A 24,011-nucleotide genomic window follows, 5' to 3' on the forward strand; every position below is an offset into this window, starting at 1 on the left:
TGATAAATACACAAATGTTCATCCATTTATCAGTAGAGTTTTATTTCATTAAATATTTTGTAATGCAAATCTAGTTATAACTACAATGAAAAAAAAACGTCTTCATTCCTAAACGTAGATTAGATGAAAGAGGTATGTTTCCTTGATGCCTGTGACTGATTAATTCCTTCATATCACACTGGGCCTGTTTATGGGAGCATTTGTGTTCTCACACCTGGGTGGGGAGCTTCAGTCCCAAACCCATGGTGCAGCATCACTCTGGGGCATTTGAATAGCAGGACAGCAGGTGTGTGGCTGCTGACCCACTCCTACAGCTGGCGCTGTCTGCGCCCTGTACAGGCTCGATGGCATCACGCCAGAGCTCTGGGAGAACTGACCATGAGGAGATCTGTTCATATATTTAACCAACGCTGCCTCTGTGTGACTGTTCACTGTCTGTGTTTAGGTGCATGCAAAAGAAAAAGGATTCCTCTTTCTCTTCAGTCTTTCAAGTGAAAAAGGCTGACTGGATTGACACTGGCTTTCATTCTGTATTATCCGGCTTGGCTTTTAACTCCAGGAGAACTGTGTTCACAAATTGATGCTCTGCTCCTCTGGGGCTGTAGCTGCAACATTAAATTGTACTGAAATATTCATATGTGAGTGCATTTAGCTGAGAGCAATTGATGTGCGACTCCTCAGGGACTTCATGGAAATGTGGGAGGACCCCAAGCACGTGCACACAGACAGACAAGGTGGACTGAGATCTGGACTGAGCGCACCACGGTCCCCATCATGAACTCCTGCACAGGTCTGTGAGAATGAGGATGTAATGCAAAACAAAGTGAAGCCTATGGAAATCAAAGACCATTCCTTCACCTTTTCATCACTTGCAGTAAATTGTTAGCAGAAGTAGTCTTGTCTTATGTAGGGTTGGACTCGCACCAAGGACTGTAAGATCTGGTGGCTGGAATAATCTCTGTACAACTCACAATTTTAATAATGTAACAATTGCTTCTTCAAAGGGCTCTTACCAAGGCCAGCTCTGTTATTGTCCATCTATACACCGGCATTTATATGAATATTTATTTCCCGACAGATTTGTGTGACTCATTTAAAATGATGGCTAATTCACTCTCTGAGCACAAGACATGTAAATTATGGCACTATGTAAATCATATTCTTGTTTGTTCAGGTCTTTAGAGTTCAAAGTGATGTTTTCAGTTTTCCCAGAGGAATATAGGCTTGTGCTGACTGCATGTTTACCATATGAACAACAATGTACCTCTTGCTCTGATTGACTTCAACATATGGACAGCGTTCCTCATTTATTTTATGGGATAGAAAAACAGTCCTAATCCTAGTCCCAAAAAATGTAATAACTAGAGAGATTGTGTGATTCACTTTATTAAATACTGAAGCATATTTAAATCTAAAAATCAACACAAAAAAAAAAAAAGAAAAGAAATCTAGTGTCACCATGACAACGACTCCTGGGCGGTTTCCTTCCACCAAGTGAACGTCTGGATCTCGCACTTAGGAAGTATGTTTGAAAAGGAGAACCCGGGAAGCTTTTTAAAGAACAATGTATAATTCATTTGTATTTTCTTGCCTCTCCGAAGACTGTCCTGCGTGCCGTGTGTTCTGAATCTGTCACAGTCAGTCACACACCCCACTTCTGTGTGTTCTCAATGAGGTCGAGCCTTTGCCACAAACGTCCAGCTGTTTGACTCCACAGGGCTGTGCTCCAAATCTCTTCAATGCACTTGAAAAGAAAGACATATGTAGGCATTATCGATAGAGAGGGCATCAAGACATTCAACCATTCAGTTCACACTTTGCCTGCCTCTTAGTGTTTGTGATAGTAATATTTCTTATGGCTGGATATTTAATGAACAGTTTCCCATTAAGGCCTGTACCTTGCTATTTAGCTCCTTTCATTATTTAGCTCATACTATTTATCTACTTTTTACACTTTTTTGGCCTTTAAATGAACTTTAGCATTTATCAGTCTGCAGTGAGCTTTGCTTAGTTTGGGATATAGAAAAAAATGTAATCTCATTATTTTATAGCTGTAATAAATATACCACAATCAGTGTTGTAAGTAATAATGAATATCGTTTAGAATATGTGCACCAATAGATTTCTGTTATTCTACAAACTTGAAAGTAAAATAATAACACAATTGTATTTGATACATTGTCATCTTTAAAAGTACACAGTATAGGCCTAATGCAAAGATCATGTGATGTTTATGAGTGCTGGAGTATTTAGAGTCACTCTGCAGTGTGTAACAGGACTGTAGCTGCTGGTCGGTTGGAGAGGTCCCAGTGCAGCGTGGCTCTGAGAATGTCTCCTATTTGTCAGCCTTGGGTCTCTGCCAATCAGACCGCCTGTAATTTAGAAGAATGGACTGTACAAATCATCATTTTGAATTGTGACTTTCCTCATCAGAGACATATCTATGATATTATTATGCATTAAACAGTGCAATATGGTTCATAGTGTACTATTAAATATCCTATAAAAATGTATTTATACATTTATTTTATTTCTGTGGATGAACTGATCAAACCAGGTCATTGTGGAAAGTGAAGAGTTGAGCAGCAGCAGATTGGATTGATTTAGCACAGGCAAACCTTTGGCATAAACTTGGCATAAGATATGTGTAGTGTAATGGTGATTAACAATTAAAATATACTCTGTAACTGTGTAAACATTTGACAAGCAACAAAATGGTGTCTTTTGAATTAATAATAGCACAGCGTAACAGGATGATTGTTCTCATCACGCACTTACTGCAACTTAACCAATTAACTGCTGTTGTGACAGCTCCTTCAATCTGATCCCTAAATTATTTACACTTTTTAAACCATATGCAAATCAGAAGTTGATGCTAATGAAATTATGGTGTAGTGGAGACTGTTGAGAAGAGGAAATCTGAGACGGAGAGCTCGTGTCAGTGCTTTCAAGAAACTGTAACAAATTAAATGTAAGGAAATATTTTTATTTTATTTTATTAATTTTGATTAAAATTACAACATATATATTTGGCAATTAAGTCGGCTGTATCAAGTCTACAAAAGTGTCTGTAAACATTAAAGTGCAAAGAATTAGCTTGTATCTTTTAAAGGTTCATGCTACAAGCACTCCAGTCACATAACCTTGCCATTCATTCATACAGAAAAATACATATAAAAACATATAAGCTTTTTGTTGTTTTTTTCTCTTTTTTTTTAATGATGCCCCGTAGTTTCATATGAAATAAATTTGTGGCAAAAGGCAAAGGTTAAATGGCTTTTGTATCAACAAGCCAATTTTCTGAATGTCTTACCCTGTAACATCGTTAACAATAAACAGCATGATAATTGTTTGAAGTACAAATGAAACAAAAGCAGAATTTCTTTATAAAACACTTAGCTGTTCTTATTTCCAAAAGCAGAGAACAGCGTCTTGGCTTGGAACACTGGCAATAAAGTTGAGTTCAGTAGAGACCTGAAGGGTCCTTGCTGGTTTTTATTTTTAGTGTTCATTGCATTTAGGACCATTTCATTAATTCCTGAAAGAGAGTGTACAACAATGCATTCAAATGGGGTTGTCTTCTTTGTGCTATTTATGGGCATTTCCTTCAGATGCACCACAGATTCTCAACAAAGCAGATGGGACGATATGAAAGAGTCCATTATCACTTATACTGTATGATATGTGTAAAATCGAAACTTGGTCTTACATTTCTCTGAATGACCAAGAGTGAATTTTACTCAGAAAGACCAGATTACCATGTGTAATGTGTGTGGTCCATCCAAGTTGATAGCATCAGAGAGGCCTCGTCTCCTGGGTCCAGCCTATGTGTCTGGCATGTGACCCAAAGGGGTGTCAGAGGGACCCAGGAGTCTGTACTTCTCCTCCAGAGAGAGCTCAGTGCTGCCGCCCTGCAGGTGGATTAGGGGCTTAGTCTGTAGGGGGCCACTGCCTCTACCCCGCCCTCTCCGCTCCTCCTGGTTCCTGCGATTGAACAGGTTTATTCTGTGGTCCAACTCAGGACTGGCTTTTTCTGACCCTGTAGGACTGGGAAGCTTAAGGTTGACAGGGTCCAGACTTTTCTGAGTGCGACAGGAGTCCTCAGAGAGAGAGGAAAGCAGCTCCTGTACCACAGCACTGGGGTCCCTACGAGGGTCCGGCCTGGGGAAGGCAGGGGGGGCACAGCGCACAGAGCTGTAGTTCAGGCTCAGGTCCTGGGCTGTGCTGCTGCTGCAGTCTGTCAGCGAGGAGCCTGGAGTGTGGCTGCTTAGGCTGAGGGGGCGGGCCGTCAGACTGCCGCTGGAACGTGATATGCTCGTGGAGATGTCACTCAGGGCACTGCCAACCCGCTCCATGGCCAGCATCGGATTGGACTGAATGGGATGTGGGTTTGTGGGTAGATGGACGTCAATGGCTGCAGTAGTAATGACCCGCACACCGACACCTGATGCACCAGCTTCTGCAAAAATATGATACCAAAAAAAAGTCAAGCAGATATAGAAAAAGTAATTTTATATAGATCTAGAACTTTTAACACTTTTTCTGTTTGTTTTGCTACTATAAATAAAAGTTGTGTTGGTAATTTTATTAATAATCATTTCCATATTTCATGTTGACTGACCTAAATCAAGAGATAACGTTTGGATCTTACCACTGCTGGCTTCACTGTAATACTGGCTGATATAGTTGTTCATGTCGTCACGTACCACTGGATCTGAGAAAAAAAGACCAGAACAAAAGGGAAAACATTTGAATTGACCAATTTAAAATGTGGATACTTTGGAGCCATACTACAAACTTAATTTAACAGCCTTCTCTCTCTAGGTGCTCCACTCCATATCAATATTAACAACACAAGTTAATCCAATATATATCATGTATTTAGAAGATAATATTGACACAGCTGATTTGAGCCATGGGCCACAGGTGCTTTTTAAGTAAATAGCAGGAAGCGCGCCACATTAGCAGCAGCCTAGTGCACTGGGAGCAAATGGGGACAGCAGTGGGTGGGGTTGATCTCAGGGACCAGAAAGAAAGGGTCGACCCAGAGTGTGGTAGTTCTTTGTTTGGGCAGAATAATCCCTCCAGATAAACAGACCTGGGAGTGTGCACAGAGCCCCTGTGATCGGCTGTGCTCATCTGTGCGCTTGATTGGTCTTGAGCTCACTGTCCACTGGCTGAGTGCGAAGCTGGAGTACCCTGAGTGCTAGCCTCTGTCCCCAGGGAGGCAGACTCTGATGGGTAATTTCATTTATTTTTCAGTCTAAAATATTAATCCCTGGGCCACCCCTGGAGAGGAAGCATTGCACTCACTAAAACAAGACTGAGACAATCACTCCACAATTAATAACACATGAGTCTTAAGGAAAAAGAATGGGCTGTCCAGCGTGCATAAAAGCTTCTGCTTCTTTTGTAGATGTCATCTGTACTAAAGGAGAGGTGACATGGAAGGATCTCTTTATTCAAAGATTTTTTTAACACAGTTTTAACTGTACTTCCCCCTGCCAAAAAAAAAAAAAAAAAAAAAAAGCCCTCAGATAGAAACAATAGAAAAGCCCACAAATAGAAACAATAACAAAAACTAATGTAATCATTTTAATGCTTAATTATAAAGTTATTTTTATATACAAACATCAGGGTATTTGAGTCTTCATGAATACAAATTTGATTCATACACTTAAGGAAGGAAACAGGATTTTAAACAAGATACTGTTCAAAAAAAGATTTTTGTTCTTATAAAACAAAACGAGCAAAATGGTAAAATCAAAACTAACGTGAGTGGAGCTGGACTGCCTTGAAATGTGTGCATCCCAGAACCCATGTTTCTGTAAAAAGCCCCATTTGTTTTAGAAGGACTGATTTTGCACCATGCCCTTGGGGTAATATTGTGGCTGTAGCGCCTCTTTGTGTCCTATTGCGGTTTGCAGGTGAAGGGGAACAGATGTTGACAGGGGCCTTCTTTCCTCTTACAAGGCCCAATGCACAGAGCACTCAGTACCTGAAATAGCCTGAACAGCCCAGGCTGGTCTGGCTGGCCTCACCAGAGGGGGGCAGCAGGAGACAGGAGGACCAGTGCAGGAGCAGGTCATGTGATGTGGTGTTGGAGAACATGCATGTTTGCCCCAGGACTCACCAGGGCCTAAAAGCTTTCTGCCTTTGTATTGATCCCAGAGCACCTGTGGTCAGATGGCTGTTGTGTCTGAGCATGAGAGCTAAGAGCCTGGCCTCCAGCCTGCTCCAGGCCTACTTCTGCAGATTAACTCGACACTGCTGTGGCATTCAGAGCTCAGGATGTTTACCATTATGATTTTTGTATCACAAAATATGTACATGTCTTATGCTGCCCCTCCCTTCTAGTTAGTCACAAGACTTTCTCAAGCAAAAAGCAGTAGGTGTAGTGGGTAAAGCTTTTCACCACTTACACCCAAACTAGTGCCAGTGTGCTGGTATGTCCGTGTATACAGGTATGTCCTCCATTAAAACTACCTGTTGTCGCAAGTGGCTCCCTGGGGTTCTGGTGGTTGCCTTCATCCTCAAACTCCCCGGGTGTCATGCCCTCCACAACCTTAAAGTTTCTCCCCTGTTTGCCCCAGACGTGATGGATCTGCATGGCTGCTTCTCGCTCTGCTGCCAGATCCAAGTCCTGCTGCGCCAAATGTGCCCTCAACTGCCTGATCTCAAACTGGAAAAGAAAAGATAGGGACATGTGAAAAGTTTTTATGAGAAAGAATAGCCAAAAGCACAAGTGTACATTATTTAGGTATTAGTAATTGCATAGTATATAACTCATTACAATTCACCTCTGGTAATTATTTATTTACAGTATGTTTTGGAGAGATCATTTGCCAATATTTAAACAATGGCTCCACGGTAAGTAAAATTAAAGGCAAATTTGAAGGCAATTATGAGGTGTTGCTGCCCTCTACTGGCAAAAGAGCAAATTATACTTCTTGGCAGCCAATTTTTGCAGTTTACAATTCATAGGTGTAATGTATTCTGAACACAACCTTACACATATGTAGTAAATAAATAATCCCTGTCCCTACATACCAAGGTAATGAGCACGATACTCACAGCCTGTTCCTGGCAGATCTGAGTGAGCCGCTCAAGCTGCTCTTCTCTCACTGCTTTGGTTTTCTCACACTGTTGGATCTCCAGTTCCATTTCAACTTTGACTTGCAGCACATACGCTAGAACAACATGAACAGTTTAATGAAATTGATCTTTTTAAATTTGGTAATTTAACTTGGGGATATACATAGTGAACAGAACATAAAATGTATACAACGAATGTCAACATGATTTACCAAGTAAGTAGATTTATTGGCCATTATCATTCAGTCAAACCTGTTATTTTATACACATTTAAACTGTTTTGTGTAAAACTAACCATCTGCTATCTGCTATCTTGTGCAGATACTCAAATTCCTACAAAATGAGTCAATGTATAGAAAAAAAATCCTTTGAAAAGTTGGATTGTGAGGGTGCATGTACCCTGGTCTGCATATTAAGACATTAATGTCTGTGGCATCAATTTTACATAAAGTAATAAACTAATGTTCATGTGTCGCTTTGTCTAGACTCAAGAGATGGTCATTTCAGTGGTCTCATCACACAGTTTTTATTTGGCCCCTATGGTACAGTTCACTTCTTTGTATTCTTGCGCCGTCTTCGCTGACACAAACATTGCTACTTCATATGTCAAGTTAATCCTGCAGGAGACTCAATCTCTCTGCAACCATCACAATGCCAGTCCGTCAGCTGTTCAATATTGCTCTGAGTGTACTTTTTTCTTTCCCTCCCAGGTGTGCAGCAGCCCGCCTAACGAGGAAACTCAATCACTCACAAATATGTGAGCTAACAGTTTGAGTTGAGTACAGAAAAATCAGTTCATGCACAGGAGGCCTATACAACCAGTGCATGTTAAGAGGTTCACTTCTCTAAGGAAATGCACTCTTGTAAGAGTCTTGTAGTAGAGTAAAATCAATGGAGAAGATGTATTGTGTTCCCAAATAGATTAACAGTCATTAGCAAGTTCCTAATAGACAGAGTCAGGCATGTTTACAACTTAATCACAGCTCAAATATATTCAAAGAAAAATCAACTATATTTTACATTTACTGAAAAATAATTGCATATATTTTGTATTACATGCAAGTGCTCAATATGGTAAAGATGTCTTCCTTTAGAAACCTCTTTCTGTCCAGCCAACCTCAAATACAATGAAATTAGGAGAACATGTAAACTGTTAATATCTTGAAAAAAAAAAAAAAAAAAAAAAAATCTTAAAGTTTCATTCATCTATTGAAGTTCTTCAGATCACAATGATACTAAAGGCATAATAGTTTGTATTATCTCCTTTATCAGTTCAGAACTTCAAATATAATTCCTTATTTGAATAAGAAACAGCCAACTCTAAATAAACATAATCTTATATGTCGTCCAGAGCCCATGTTGTTGAGGGTGACCTCCTAACAAATATTGAACCAGTCTTCATTAACATAAGAGAACAACCACTATATTCATTATTGGCTCTGTGAATCTATTTAACCAGCCCCTTGAATCAATACAAGTAAGAATAACAGATCAGTTGAAATTGAGGCATAGTCAATATGCCTCCTGTTCAGAATAGTAAGTGAGTTTGTAGGACATGGACTAAGGTAGAATCATTGTAAAATAGTTTTGTAAAACCTACCGTCAATGATCCTCTTGACTCTCCATATACGCAGGGTGATGATGAGGCTGATGGCATCCCAGGGGCTGCTGGGGCCATTGGCCACTGTGGAGGCCACCATAGGAGCCAGCGAGAGTACAATGACCGCACCATCAAATACCTGCATCAGATGAGCAAGTTACCAGCAGGAGGGTCCACAAATAGAACAATACAAGCTGTACGTACCTCTACTTTATTCTCTATGTAGTCCCAGATACCCAGCACTATTATTCTGAAGACAGTCTGAGAGAGAAAGAGAGAAAAAACATTTCATTAAAACAACATAACTGAGCATTTAAACTGAGTTGTTAAACAGAAACACTTTCTTTAAGATTTACCCTTTTCTAGTCTGGAATCTGGACCATACAAGAAACAACTATGTCAAAGAATATCTAAGACTACGCTACTTATACTAAATGACTATCTTTGTCATGCAATGAGCCTTCAACTTGCTGAGACCTCAGTGTATAAAAAACAAGAAATGCAAGTAACAATGTGACAAATGTCCTACAATAGCAATATTCAAACACAAAGTACATAATGTTAGTTATAAGTGACTTGTTAATAGATTTAATAACAACTGAACCATTACCATCTTCTAAACCTAAACAGAACACAAATCTAATCTCTGGTCATTTCGTTGACAGTAGTGAGCCTTTGCTGAGCTGCAGCATAAATTTGCTGCACTCTAATTAGCATTGTTAAGGTTATGGTTCACTTTATTGTTCCCACTGGGATGTTTTTGTCATAGTGTGACATCCACAAGTGGTTCTACTAATCCATCATTTGCTGCTAATCTTAGACAAAGCAATGTCAATAGAGAAGGAGCAAAGAATCCTCCCACGTGTTGCTGATTAGTTTACTAATTAGTTCAAATAAGGTTCACACATTTAATACCATTATACTGAGTGCACAATACAGTGAAAGAGTCCAGTAATCATTTATTATAATCTGTAACTGGATGATAGTATAGAGCTTTGTCAAATTATAATGATTAGTAAAAACTTAAGCGGAATGCACAATGAAATACATGCATTACCTCTGAAAAGAAGAGTGAAAGAATAATAAGGCTAATCCAGTGGATAATGCTGGCAAATTGAAAAGCATTGGAAACTGTAAACAGAATGAAATAGAAACAGTTAAACATTTGTTGATTTTGAGAAAGTGTAAAATTCTTGAAACTACTACTAAATGGTCAGTATATGTGTTTTGTTGTTGTTATACACCCAGCCCACTGCTCTACTATCATACACAGCCCTGCACATAGAATGAAGTAGTGTGTATTCTACTATCTCTTCTGTGAGATGTGATCCAGGCTGGACAGGGGCCAGTGATCGATGACACATGCTCTCGCTGCCACTGACAGACACTGGCTCTATTATCACCTCTCTCCATCACAGCCCACTGCCTCTGACTGGCACACACACACACACACACCCACACACACCCCCACACACCCCCACACACACACGCACATGCACACACACACAGCTAATGATGGAGGGAATTAAATGCATTATCAAACTAAAACTGCTAATAAGAATTCCAGGGATTCTTAGGGTTCTTGTGCTGTATTCTTTTTTTCAGTATTTAAGTAATTTTTGGAGTATTCTTAACTGGCAAGAGAAGCATTAGGAAAATTAAGTTGTACATATTACTGGCCAAGGACATCATGATATTTAGTTAAAGTACCACTCCTGCCTACTGCCTCCCAGGTGTTGTGGGAGCTTCACACTGTATACTACTGAAAAAGAATGTGCCCGCTCAACAAATATACACCCAAAATATAGGTATAAAAACAAATGGAGAAAGAAGCCATGCAGGATATTTACATTGTAGAAGTTTGGTGTCTATGAGTAACTCCAGAGACAGAAAGAGCACCACCAGGATGACACAGGCCACTAAGACACAGTTGAACCCAGCACTCAGCAGACAGACCTGCCATACAGCGACACGGTGGCCACAGCACGGCTTCAACCAGTTTGACCTAAAAAAAAAAAAAAAGAAAAGAAAGAAAAGAGGTTTTTGCTAATATGTTTAACTAATATGTCAACTTCATAATTATGGACCAAATTAATAATAATAATAATAATACAAATGTAATTGTGAGTTTCTTACAATTAAAAAACGATACATATCCTCAGTACACCCTTCAGTGTGTGAGACATATTGATTGATATCACATATTATAGTTGCTTTTTGTTTGTGGTGCCTATTAAATGAAGCAAATATATAAATTGCACATAGCTAAAATACTGTACACATTATTTTTTTATATAATATTAAAAAGTTACATTGTGTTTAAGGTCATCAAGAAGGAAACTGTGGACCATCAGTGATTCCTTAAACCTATTATACAGTAATGCATAATTATGTGCCCGATGTGTCCAGTAGAGGGCGGTAGAGTTGACACATGTGACAGGTGATGTCTATTAAATTCAAAGAGGGTGCACACTGAAGGCCACAGTGGAGGGGCAAACATGGTCCGACACAGAGGGGACAGTGGCTCTCTGTGATCCATTGGCTGTGAGCGGTGTGTGGATGGAATCTGAATCAAGGTCTTTTACACGGAGCTGAAGGGAGTCTCTGTAAAGCATTTCAGAATGTGACCCCCATCACACAAGGAAAGCTATTAATCATTCCCCATTTCTCACTGACATACGTACTTTAAGTTATTATTATTGATTATGGTTGGTATTTGGATAAAGCCTAAATGAGTCTGAGAGTATGAGGACTAGTTGATCATTTAAATAATAAAAAACAGTTGGATTATGATTAACAAAGTCATATGTATGTGTTGTGTTTAAATATAGCCATTTCAGTTCAATATGGACTCGAAAAAAAAGTACAAAAGTACTTTTTAATCTGGCTATTTCTGTGACATAAACTTTACTTATGTTTTAGTCAGTGTAAATAAGAATGAAAGAAAAACTAAAGATTTCACTGTTATTTGGTCATGGTAAAAGTGAATAATCACAAAAAAGTGATAATCGTCAAATATGATTTTGTGACATCCTCAATCAGGGACATAATGACCTATGGTTCATCTTTCCCTATTTATAACACTGCTCCATGTCCTTTCAGACGAACAGATATGCGCTCGGTCGGTGGATGCTGAGCGAGACAATGGCTCTCAGCAGTGCCCCAGCTGGAGTGGAAATTTGGCTGTGTCTAAAGCCTTTCCACTCTTACTGTGCACTGGCATGGATGAGACACACCGCCACGGCTTTACTTCCTCTGGTGATATCTCCATTCTCTAGAAGTTTCAGCATTAGTGGTTGAATGCTTTTGGAATGGATAGGTGCAGAAAGTTGGCATTAAAGTGAATTATATTAGCATATGATGGGCATTTTATACAGTTTTATTCTATGTTCAATCTATGTTTCTGGAAATATCAGAATTGTTAGTACACGAAAGTCAAATAAATTCAAATCATTAGGACTGGAGGAGTGAGCTTCTCTAAATTAAGCAAAGGATTCTGGTCTTCATTAAATATATACTTCCTAGAAACTGGACATTCGAATATATATATTAACACAAGATGAGACGCAAGACTATAAAAACAATATGGTAAGCAAAATCATCTCCGGTTTCGTGTGCTGTGCTGTGGATAAATTACCGTGACACGTAGAATCAAAACAAAGTGTTTCAATTGGAAATGTCCAAAAAAGTAATTAACCATTAAAATATTGTATTCTCAAATTGCTAGTAGTCTAGAAATATTTGACATGCAGTTTAGCACCTTCTGAGGACATGTAATCCTGATTATTTCTAAACCAAATTTCTGTTTCCAGTCACAAATGAGATGTGACTATATTGGTGTGTGGTGTGGGTTGATATAGCTGTCAGAGTGCGCTTCAGCTGCTGAGATTGAGTGGAGCTAGCCAGGGAAACAGGGGAGGGAGATTAAATCAGTAGTAATCGATAGCAGCATGTCCAATGAGCCCCCCAACACTGGGACTGTCAAGACTCCTGCGCCTGATGGTCCTATCTGATAAACTACTACACCGCAGTATTGAGAAAGAAAGAAACCAACATTTATTCAGACCTATGGAACTTAATTTTTACATAAAGACATAAAGTATATTCAGATGCCTTTGTTAACAAAATCATACCATTCATTTACTGTATTGTCAGATTAGGTTCAGATTAACTTTGGTCATAAAAAACAAAAAAATAACTGGTCATATAACATAGAAGAACTCCTAAAATAACAGTGGGAAGGCTACATTTGCTAAGAACCCCACACATGGAGAGACACATCCTTGTTTCTTCCTCTCTGCCCTCACCACAGCATATCCACATAAACCATCTGGTCTTGGTCCATCTTCTGTATTGGAAACAGCCACATCAACAACATATGCTTTTGCCCGTGAGTCTGGCAACCCCACTGCCATTAGTAGGGGGTGGATGACATCACCTCATTGCTCATGGTGCTGCTGGTCAGGTGTGGACTCACCTTGAAGCAATGGAAAGTCAAAGCACATTTTATCTTTTCCTCTATTTTTAAAAAAGTTGTGTTCATCACCAAATAAAAGATTTCAAACCAAGCCAAGTCTCTGGGGTCTGCATCAAGTGCTTGTCCCCCATAAAGTAAAATAGTGCAGTTTGGCGTCTTTGGGGTTGATCAAGTAACAATACAAAACACACACGGTTACTGGAGCAAAACATTGGATCAGCTTGCAATGAAACTAGCCAACAAACCGACAAGCAGACTGACCAATACAAGTGCATAAATCACACAATTCTGGAAAAAATAAACAAAATAAACAACACCACTTTTTTCAGGCATTTCTGCACTCAAGGAAGCTGTCAGACTCCAAACTGTTTAATGACTAGTAGGAGAGCAGAGAACTTGAAAGTGCTGAACACAAACCCACACCACCTTAGTCCTCCCAGCATTCCCCCAGACAGGAAGATGGATGTCCCCAACACTATTAATAACCAAACTCCACTTACCATGGCGCCAAAACTGCTAACAGTGCAGCTGCCTCCTGATGCTACCTGAAACAACCACCGCCCACAAAATCACCCACTTCTTTTATCTCATGTAATAAACATAAGAGTTTGGAGAGATAGATGGATTATACTGCAGGTGTCCCGTACGGCTGAATGTGAGGAGAAAATGTTATTTACAAAGCGTGGCTCGTGTTATAGGTTTGACATCAATCAATACAAATTCAGTTTACAAATCTACTTACAGTTACATTCTGGTACATCTGCCTCCTGCTTGTTTCCTGTTTTTTTTCTGGAATGTTCCTCAGTATGGCATTAATCTTTTATAACAGAAGATTAACGTTTATATTGCGAAAAAATACAGTGAAAAACACGCATTCTTACTGTGAGTGGGTTTGCCTCGCCACAGATCTGACCTGTACATTGGCCTGGCGGTGGTGTCAACTGTTTGAGGTTTAATGCCGTACTGTGGAACATCCTAGAATACGGTATAACCTCCACAGAAAGAAGCAGGTTGTGAATCACCAGATGAGTTTTGGTGATGTGGTATGAATGTTACATAAGCAGCAGAGAATTCACAACATTATGAGAATTTTACCAACAATATAGGCCAACCGACATCAGTTTTCCTCCGACGCAGTAACTGATTGTCGTCTGTCTTTAAGATACACAGTTACACGGTTTGATCAGTTTTATTGTGCCACTCTAGCGCCACCTTTTGACCATATTTTACCTGGAGATTTGGAACACACTAAAGGACTGTAAACAGAAAGAAAGTTAGTGCAAAGGGCATCATGTACACCGTTGTTCCTAATGAGGTGTGACAGCCCAGTATAAAGGGGAATATGAAGTGAAGCATGATTACAAAGGATTAGATAACCACCACTGAGAGAGTTTGGCCTTGTTTCCTCTTTGCCCCGGCGCCTAAATGCTGTGTGTGCTGGCGCTCTGGTCATGCATGCACTTACAGTAGGCTATAGGCAGCTGAGATGGGTGACTGTGTGCGAGCCGCTACTTCTGGTGTCATGTGGAGTCGAGCCACTGTGCTGTGTAGAAGAGAGAAAGAGCGCTAAGGTCAACTCCACCTTCACAATGCTACAGGCGTGGATATGCAAACATGGCTGACAGGAGGTGCTTCATCACATGGTGGCAGTTTGACACAGAGGCCTTTGCTCTTGATTAATCCCCTGAATTTGCCCCTTGATAAAATGCTATATGGTCTCAGGGGTTCCCAAACTTTTCAGGCCAGGAACCCCAAAATAACTATGTAACTGGCTCAAGAACCTCACTGCAAAATTAAATAGATTCTTGTAATTGTATCTATTTGAGTAGTTTATGTTATTTGACCAAATTTTATTAAATTATACTACTATCTATAAAAAGATTGAATACTTGAACTGATATGAACCCATTGTGAAAGTGCTGTCTATTCGAGTCCAGTTTAGTCCAGTCCCTAGTCTAGCTATGCTTCCACTGTAGGGAGTATTATACCTCTCATAATATAGGAAATCACAACTTAATTGAGCTGGCAGTGTGCAATTTCTCTATCAATCCCCACTGTCATAGGTAAAGCTGCGGTTAGTGCCTGTTGAACCATTTAAAACAATATTGAATAGATTTACAGTTTTACAGCCTGAAAATAACACTGATCATAACTCATTTTTGCATAATTCTCTTATTTTTCATAATTTCATACAGCTATAAAACAAGTTCTCCCATATTTTCTTTGAGGCGAGTTCAGCAAATTGTTTTATATACAGCTGCAAAGTTATATGAATATAGCCATGATATTTCTTACACTGCTCCATTGTAACAAAGTCAACCCACAAGCAGATAAGAAAGTCAATGCCCCGATTTGAAAAACACGCCCACTGCCATAAAACATGATGATGGCAGAGTGGTGTTCATGAATGTCATTTAGGAGGGCTGATGGCGGCTGCTGGTGGAGAGGGGAGATCGATAAAGTAATAAGGAGACGGAGGCGTAATCACCAACCGCCCAGTACTGCTGAAATACGCACAATCAAGGGCACAGGGCTGACTGACACATTCACTGAGACGCCATCACTAAATCTGACTGATTCTAATGACGCTGCTATAAAGTCAGACAAGGCCTATTTTCTTTTTGCATTCACAGTGGTTCTCCTGAAGCTGTCCTGTCTATTTTCACTAATGTTCTCCCAGCAGACCAAAATCTCCTCCCTAACCAAACACTGGGTACAGGATTATTAACAGTAGCTGATTGACTATTCCATTTCCAGCTAATTTTTAACAGTGAAAAAATGGCAATGTAATTGTTCTGTGAAGGACCATCAAAACAAAATATCTCTGTTTCAGACCAGACTCTAGTCCACTTAGAACAGTGATTAATGCCTGAGATTAGCACATTATTTAAACTAGATGTTATGTTAATGTAAAATCCACACTACTAAAGTCCAGTATGGCAGCTTAAGAAGAATTTAATTAAAATTAAAAGAGAGAATGATGACTTTTACAGCTCCTCCAGGCAGCGTTTTACAAGCAGACACTTTGCACTAATGACTTGAATATGAAAATATTAACCCCATTACGCTAAGCACAGTTTGAGTAAATTGAGCTCACTGGTAAAAATCCCTTCACCAGAGCGAGCAGTAAATCTGCTGTAACATCCGCATAAGCAGGGGTTTGACTGCCTTGAGACCAGTAATAGAGTTAGTAACTAGCCCTCACACCTAATATCTTTTGAACATATTAGTACATCTGTTTGTGATTACTCAACAGCTACAGATATGGCACCCAGCGAAAGAAACATGGCCTTATTGCTGGAGTTTCATAGATGGATCTTAAAACACTTTTCATGCTGTATTTATTACATGTAGTTATGTTCGGAAAGGATTTGATTTTGGTAATGATACAATACAACACATTTGCCAAAACAATTGCAATATATGATGCAGGCAGTCCTATTTATCACTACCAAAATAGATTTTTCAGCAGCATTCTGACTTAACATGCTGTAGTAAGCAGAGGGAGTTGACAAAAAACAATTATAGTATGCACAGGAATGGAAAAATACCTGCTACTGTTAGTCAGGCCACATTAGGGAGCTGCTGGCTCTAGTACCAGTCTGCTGTGAGTGTGCGTCTGTGGTAACCATCTGTTTCTGCACAGTATTGGCTAGATAAATAGAGCAAATAGACTGAGACCTGATTTGGTGTCAAACAGTGAACTTGGCAATGGTGATGGCAACTATGTGTTAATGTGTGGCAAGTGCCCGAGTTGGATCATTATTCAAGCTTATGGTGTTTGTGGACATCATAGGAGTTTGAACCGAAAGCCAGGTTTGAGTCACGCTGCAGGACAACAGAAAAAAAACTGACTAAGCATTTTTTTTTATTTGTGTGAGTCAATAGGGCCACAATTTATCAGCATCATCTTGAAATAATATTTCTAGCAGGCAAATGCTGAGGCCCACTTAAATTAACCTCTCATGTTTATGCAAGATTTGTCTACAACATGTTTGTTTTAAGATGACTCTATAAAAAAGTATAGCTTGCGGCTGTGCATTCAATTAAATTATAGAGAATGTTGACAAATGCATCATCAATGGTTTGATATATTATGAACGTAATTACATTTGGAGAGCCATGCAGTCAAACAACAAGATGCAAAGGATGTGATATCATTGTCGTTTGATTCTTGCTGGCCCACTGTCAGATACTATAAAGACTGCTGTAGTGAGCAGGCAGAGCGGAGGGTGGACACTTAGACTGAGATGATGAATTGACCTGAGTTTACTTATGGGACGGAGGACAACCCTGAGGTTGTCAGCTAATGATGAATTGATGAAATACTGTGTGAGCAATAAGAAAGCCAAGCCAAGCACCAGGGAGATTTAATTCATAATAGACAATAATTACACCTTGTGGTTTCCAGGCAACAATGTACAATAAACATTTTATTCACAGTAGATGTTGGTTTATTAAGCTTAGGGTTTGGTGGGGTAAACAATGCACACGCATGTGGTGGCAGTGGGTCAGTGTGTAGAGACTAATCAAAGCTCAATCAACACCAATGCAGATACTTTGGCTGGGAATGTTTAGTTCCTTATAATATAATTTTGCACTCATATCATAATAATAAATATTTTTAACAGTGATTTTGATAAACCACTGAACTAGATCTCTTCTAATAACACTAATTCACATGAACTCTATCCCTCTGTTGACTTTTAACGTGGTCCTAAAAATAATGTAACACTTACGTCATGGAATGATATGACACTTAAGTGAATTGTTCATATTTTATGTTGAATCGCAGTTTTTAAATTAAAGTTAAAACTGCTGTTGCAGTTAAAATTTAACTGCACCAACAACAAAATTATTACATGAAGTGAAGTTACAATGTCAAGATCCCTAGGTGACAGATTCAAAAAGGGTGTAAATTACATCATCTTGCAACCAAATGCCCAGTGTGTTCATCACTTGTTTTCTTGTAAGACCCAAAAACAGAAAAGTTTCACCTACCCCTCCCTGTTTTCATCTTCATCTGCGTTGGAGAGGAGCTGTGATCCGGCCAGCGACACATCCAGAGCTGTGAGAGGCAGGTCCCTGTAGCCAAAACTCAGCAGCTGCACTGGAGGAGCCAAGCACTGGTTCTCATCCTCCACAGGCTGAGAGATGATCTCCAAGTCGGACACACCTGCCTGCTCCACCTCCCTGCTACATTGAAAACACACAGACAAACATGAGGTTTGGAGGAAAGGAAAGGAAGAGGAATGCTATGCTGAATAAAGAAGAAAAAAGAAGACTTCTGCTAAATAATGTTAACTGTGTGTCTATGGAGTGGACACTTTGAAACTAAGCCAAAACACTGAGCTCTCTTTGGGTGAGCCGTCTGTGAAGTTGTCTCATTTAAATAGATTAAAATAAACATCACATTAAAAACAACCACACAACCAAAGATCTTGAAAACTAGAGCACTGATGGAAATGATTTAGAACTGTATTGACATTAACAAGTGGTATAAAGAACCACAATGCACATGCAGAGTGACTTCAATGTGAGCAATGATGTTCCTTTGCCAGGAATGTTCCACAACATGGCATTAAATGGATATATCACACTACATTTTATATGGATTTATATTTCAACATTGGTATAAAAATATGTATGCTAAATAAAAATTAAATATTGTCATTTTACATTTTGTCCAAACGCAAACACACAAAATGTTGTTTTTTTTCTTGAAAACATTATCTAAACACAATGTAAAAAGTCAAATTTATATACCGGTACAATTGTTAACAACACACACACTCACTCAAGACTTTTTGAATCAGTGTTGATCACACCTCTAAAATATATTGTTCAGTTGCATTTACAGTTTGTCCTTCAGTGGCTGCATCCATAACCTTTGAACTAACCCACCGAGTTAAGTATGAGTGGAATCCTTAAATACCATAAGAGTCACTGGTTTGTGGGTTGTGAACAGCGTAACCCAGTGTCCATGAGCCCCAGTTGTGCTGAAGCAGGGCCGTCTCAGTGAAGCGTAGAGGTGGAAACAAAGCTGAGTGCAGCTGCAGACTGCCTGTGTGTGCCCTGTGCTGTGTATTTTTAGACCAGAGCAGATGCTGGTATATCATGTCTGCTGTGACGTCACCGCCTCTCCCATTGTCAGCTGAGCGGATTCCCACTCTCCTCTAAACGTCAAAAAGGACAGAAAAAAAGACCAGAAGAGGAAAGAAGGAGAAGAGAACAGTCTAATATGCCATATTGAAACAAGCTCTATAAATTGGTTAATGTTAGGGTACACTTTATTGTCCCAGGGGGTACAAAAAAGGCCCACCCATCCCAGGAGGACAGACTTCTCTCTGTGTCAAAGGGAGACATACGGACACCCTATACTGCTCAGACTAGAACATGATTTGTTTTATATTAATAGATAGCTTAACTAGAATATCCAAAAGTATTCTTTCTCCTTCCACACAAAACCTTGTTGTTTATCTTGGTTCACATCTCACTCCTGCTCAATCCGGTTTAGAAATACAGTAAGACACCCCAGTATAGTTGGCCTGATATATACTGTTTCCACAACAGTTCTCCTACACATAGTACCTCATCTGCACCACCTCTCATCTACAACCCAGTGGGAGAGTTGGCCATTTTCCCAAACAGTCAGAAAAGCAGACTTAACTACTTTTGACAAACCCAAGCAGTTATCAACCTCCAACTAACTGGGAAGTACATCAAACAGTAATACAATTTTAAGATTTTGAATATGATCCTATCTGGTACTAACTAACAAGACTACAGATGGAATTAAAGAGGTGATATGGAGGAAGAACTCCTTCGCATGAGCAGATTAAATTAAAGCCTAGACAGTAGAGTGGAGAGTCAGGTAGAAAGGTCATTATTTGACAAAGGTTGCTCTAGGGACTTCAGTGACCAAATCAAAAGGTCACACAAGTAACAAGGAGTCAGAGGAACTGTGAAAATATGCAGGCTTTCTCTTATGACAGCATACTGTTTATAGACTGGCAATGGTTTTGTCCATGTTAATTTTCACGTTCCAAACATATTAATGTGGTTATGTCTTGAGTACAATGTGGGTGCCATTAGGTCAAAGTTAAAGCCTACAGTGCACATGTATGAAAAAAAAAAAACAACCCGTAGTGCTGCATGAAAGTAAAATAATAATAAATGAATCTTTTGGTGTGTGTCTATGAGCAATATTTAAAATTAAAGTTGAAGATCTATAGATTGAAATTAATTTTGAAGTGAAAAGTCATTGTTGTCATACCAATGCCAATGTCATGCAGATCAACAGACAGCCCGAGAACCTGCACTCCCTTGGTCAGGTTTGATAAGCATATGTTTTCTGCTCCCACCAGCTTCAAAGAGGAGCTCTAACGATGATTGACATAGTTGTATTGTACTATCAATTATGGGTTTGAGAAGATGAAACTATTCCAGAAGTTCTCATGCTCTCTCAATCTTCCTTTTACAAGATACTATTACATTTCATTATATTTGGGTAAGTATAATGCATTAATTTAACTTATACTGTTTATTATAAAAGGCAGGATTAATAAAGTACATTTATATTTTTGTGCTAGACCGTGAAAGAAATGTGAGCTAGCCCAATGCACATGCGCAACCAAACTCAAGCTGCTTTAACACAGTTTATACAGATAAGGACCGACAAAATGTTACAATAATATTCTGTACTTTTACCATTTAATATTAGCCACAATAGGCAAGATAGTGTTCTGACACAATGACGTGAGGGTCTGCAAAAACAGGCAGAATGATATGGTGAGTCCAGAAAAAACAACAACAAAAAACAAAACAGGACCAACACATTTATAATGATGAGGGCAACGTAGCTGATCAGAGTAATTATGAAGAAAGTGGTGCCAGAACGATGAGTTTATTAACAAAGTCTGCCTGGAACATTCCCACATAAAAATATTCCAGATTAAAGCGTGATGAATTTGCGGATGACACAATAGTCCTTTTTGGTCTCTCATGATGACCTTAACAGACACAAGCTGTAGACAAGGCAGAAATCAAAAGACCCCCTGAGGTCCTCATGAAGAAGCACATGTACAGAAGTGTTCTTTTTAATGGAGTCATCTGAAAATCTTTTATATTGTGTCTGTATGCAATCACAGGGAATGTAGTTCTTATGAGCTGGATCACTATAAGAAGAGTTTCCATTTTGTGTTTATAACAACTGGCAAAACAAAATGTATTCTGTGATGGCATCAGGTCAGAAGATGTAGAGGTTGGTAGGAAATAACAGCTTTCTTGAATATTATGTAACTTGAAGAGTCCACTACCTGCGTGTAGCCATGGAGGTTTCTTGCTTTGTCTGGAATGTTCCATAGTATCATATTTAACTTATCTATCATACATTTATTTTTACAGGTGTGTATATTGTTCAAAAATATCTCTCTTACTGCGAGTTGAGTCACCTCTCCACAGCTCCGACCTGTAACATAATGGTGTAATCTGTTCGTGGCTACTGAGATAGTGGCCTCTGGTGGATCAGCGGCTTGAAATTCCAATGCTTAAATGTTATTAAATAAAAAATCAAATAATGAATAATGAAAGATATACAGTTTATATGTGCTCCATAACCAGTGTATTCCTTATACCACAGCAGTCATGGAGGGCATCTTTCGTAAAATAAAATACTGTCAATTAAGTAAATCTTTCCTCACTGGTATGCTCAAAAAAAACAAAAACAACAACAAACAAACAAAAAGGAAAAACTGGAAAGAAGATGCCTCAATAAACTTAAATGACCTTTGCTACTGCTACTGAGCAATAACTGTGCCGGACCTGCACAGAAGTGACCCACTAAAAACACAGAACAATGATTTAGGACTATTCATCTGGGTCAGAGAGAAATGCAGCTCATTAACTTTGAACGTGTGGAATGATATTTAAGCAACTGAATGATTTTTCACATTATTGCATTATTGACACACATACAACTTCAAATGTGACAAATCTGCTGGTGAATAATGTGATATAATGTAGGTTTGACTCTTTAACTTGTGTCTCGCCGAGGCCCCACAGAATGGAGGCTTTATAGTTGAGGCTAGCGCAGGTGTGCTACTGTGCATCGTTGTGTCAGTGTGTCCCTGTGTTTAGCATTCAGAGAGTGGAGGGTCACAGGCACCTTGCCAGAAGCTGTGTTTTAAGTGACATTTGTACTGAAACACCAAATCAAATGCATCATACAAACTCTGCTTGTAAGTGGTCATCCAGATTTAACCATTTATGAAGTGACAAAGCAGCAGTGTAAAGACTTACTCAGCATTGGCCATGATGCTGCTGGGTGATGGAGAGGTGAGGAATGTATTGGTTGTCACTCACTCCTGATTTAGTGCTGCACTTCACCTTTTCATCTGATGGAGGCTTCTTTCATGGTGAACCTGTAAAGAACAGTTGTTTGCACTTATACTAAGATTACAAGGTACATGTTTAACATGAATACTAAAAGGTGCACACAGGGGAATTACACTGGATCTTAAAATCTTGAATAAAGTTGTCTGTATAATAGGCCTATAGGTACTTGTGTGTTATAGTCTACTATACACTATAACATACAAGTGTATTCGATCAGACATGTCACACAGGATAAAACTCATGTCTTTCTGAAAGAATCTGATTGTTAAAAAGTTTTGGCCCATGACTCCAGCAAAGACTGAGATGAATACATGGCTTCATCAGTGCCTATACTACTCCCAACCCAATGAACAATCTTCTTACTTGGACGAGTCTTGAAAAGAGAAACGCATGTCTTAGCCTGTATGACGTAGTCTACATTGTAGAAGATCATACCTGTGCAACATTTGCATCGATGAAGGGAATGTTTTCCTGGCGTTGGTCGCCTGCTGTCTCCGTGGTGTTGAGGGTAGTAAGTGGAGCAGCCGTGGACTCGCGGTGAGTGGAGATTGCAGCTATCCTTAGCACTTTTGCTTTAGATGAGCACCACTGCTGCTGCTGCCGCTTGTGCTTCCGCTGCTCCCACTCGCGCTGGCTGAATTTCAGTGAAAAAACAAAGCGGCGCTCTGGCTCAGTCGCAAGAACCATCGTCACGAGAGCAGAACACTTCAGGTTTTCCGCGTTTCACGGCAATCATATTTATTGGAGTGCTGTCCTGCTGGGCTGGCGAGAGTGATGTGTGTCCGCTACTCAGCACAGGGTTTCCCCGGCGAGCGCAGCGGGGAACCCTTGGAAAGGAGCTGTCCAGGCGCTGAAATAAGCCCGACAAAGCCTCCGCGCACAGCCCAACCTTTTCCAGAACAGCCGCACGACAGCGCACTTTATCCAAACGCCATCACATTATCATGTCGGAGACTGGTCGTCAACAATTTGTGTGACATTTGCATCGCTCCGGTCACGACATACCAATCTAAAAATGTTGTCGGTAGGGTGGACGTGCGTGCGTATCCGTGCGTGCGTGAGTAAGAGCCTACGAGTCTCTGATTGTTTCAGGTCCAGATTGAGGCCAATTTAAGAGCGGATTATCGCACGTATGATTTTATTAGCTCTACGCCCGGTAGGTCGTCCTTCTCTGTGGCATGAGCGATTTTATGCTTTCCCAAAATAAGGATACTGTGGGAATATAATTACCTTTGCAGCAATTGGCTTAAACGTTTGTCATTCACCGGGATTAGCCAGTCGATGGTTAAAGCTCACATCAATCAAACTCGAGCCTATCTCCCTCATAAACGCGCATGAACGTGGGCTGGAAGAGATATAACCTAATAGGCTGAGATTCAGTTATCAGGGAGTGTGCTTTCAATGTGTGCTCCCACTTTGCAGAATGAGTACTGATTTGCTTTA

The 24,011-nt window shown here is 39.7% G+C and overlaps 1 protein-coding gene across 1 annotated transcript; it reads right to left on the reverse strand.

Annotated features, from left to right (window-relative positions):
* Positions 1–2,967: 2,967 nt before the first annotated feature.
* Positions 2,968–23,948, reverse strand: LOC117393704 (transmembrane protein 266-like). The gene is made up of 11 exons (XM_033991700.2): positions 23,004–23,948; positions 22,473–22,594; positions 18,174–18,368; positions 10,546–10,700; positions 9,753–9,826; positions 8,900–8,956; positions 8,696–8,834; positions 7,075–7,190; positions 6,487–6,682; positions 4,652–4,714; positions 2,968–4,459 (listed from the first exon to the last, which is right to left on the reverse strand). Exons 2-11 carry the CDS (start codon positions 22,484–22,486, stop codon positions 3,825–3,827), a joined length of 1,644 nt encoding a protein of 547 aa, XP_033847591.1. The 5' UTR covers positions 22,487–22,594; positions 23,004–23,948; the 3' UTR covers positions 2,968–3,824.
* Between the last annotated feature and the right edge of the window lie 63 nt (positions 23,949–24,011).

The sequence above is a fragment of the Periophthalmus magnuspinnatus genome, chromosome 3 (assembly GCF_009829125.3).
Source record: "Periophthalmus magnuspinnatus isolate fPerMag1 chromosome 3, fPerMag1.2.pri, whole genome shotgun sequence".
NCBI classification, from domain to species: domain Eukaryota; kingdom Metazoa; phylum Chordata; class Actinopteri; order Gobiiformes; family Gobiidae; genus Periophthalmus; species Periophthalmus magnuspinnatus.

What these genes read in the sequence shown, in the direction of transcription:
- LOC117393704 (XM_033991700.2), bottom strand. An exon ending in GAAGATGAAAACAGGGAGGG is followed by an intron (nt 10,701 to 18,173) that starts GTAGGTGAAACT and finishes TTTTTTTTTTAG; the next exon opens with GTCAAACTGGTTGAAGCCGT. An exon ending in TTACAGTGAAGCCAGCAGTG is followed by an intron (nt 4,460 to 4,651) that starts GTAAGATCCAAA and finishes ATATTTTTGCAG; the next exon opens with AAGCTGGTGCATCAGGTGTC.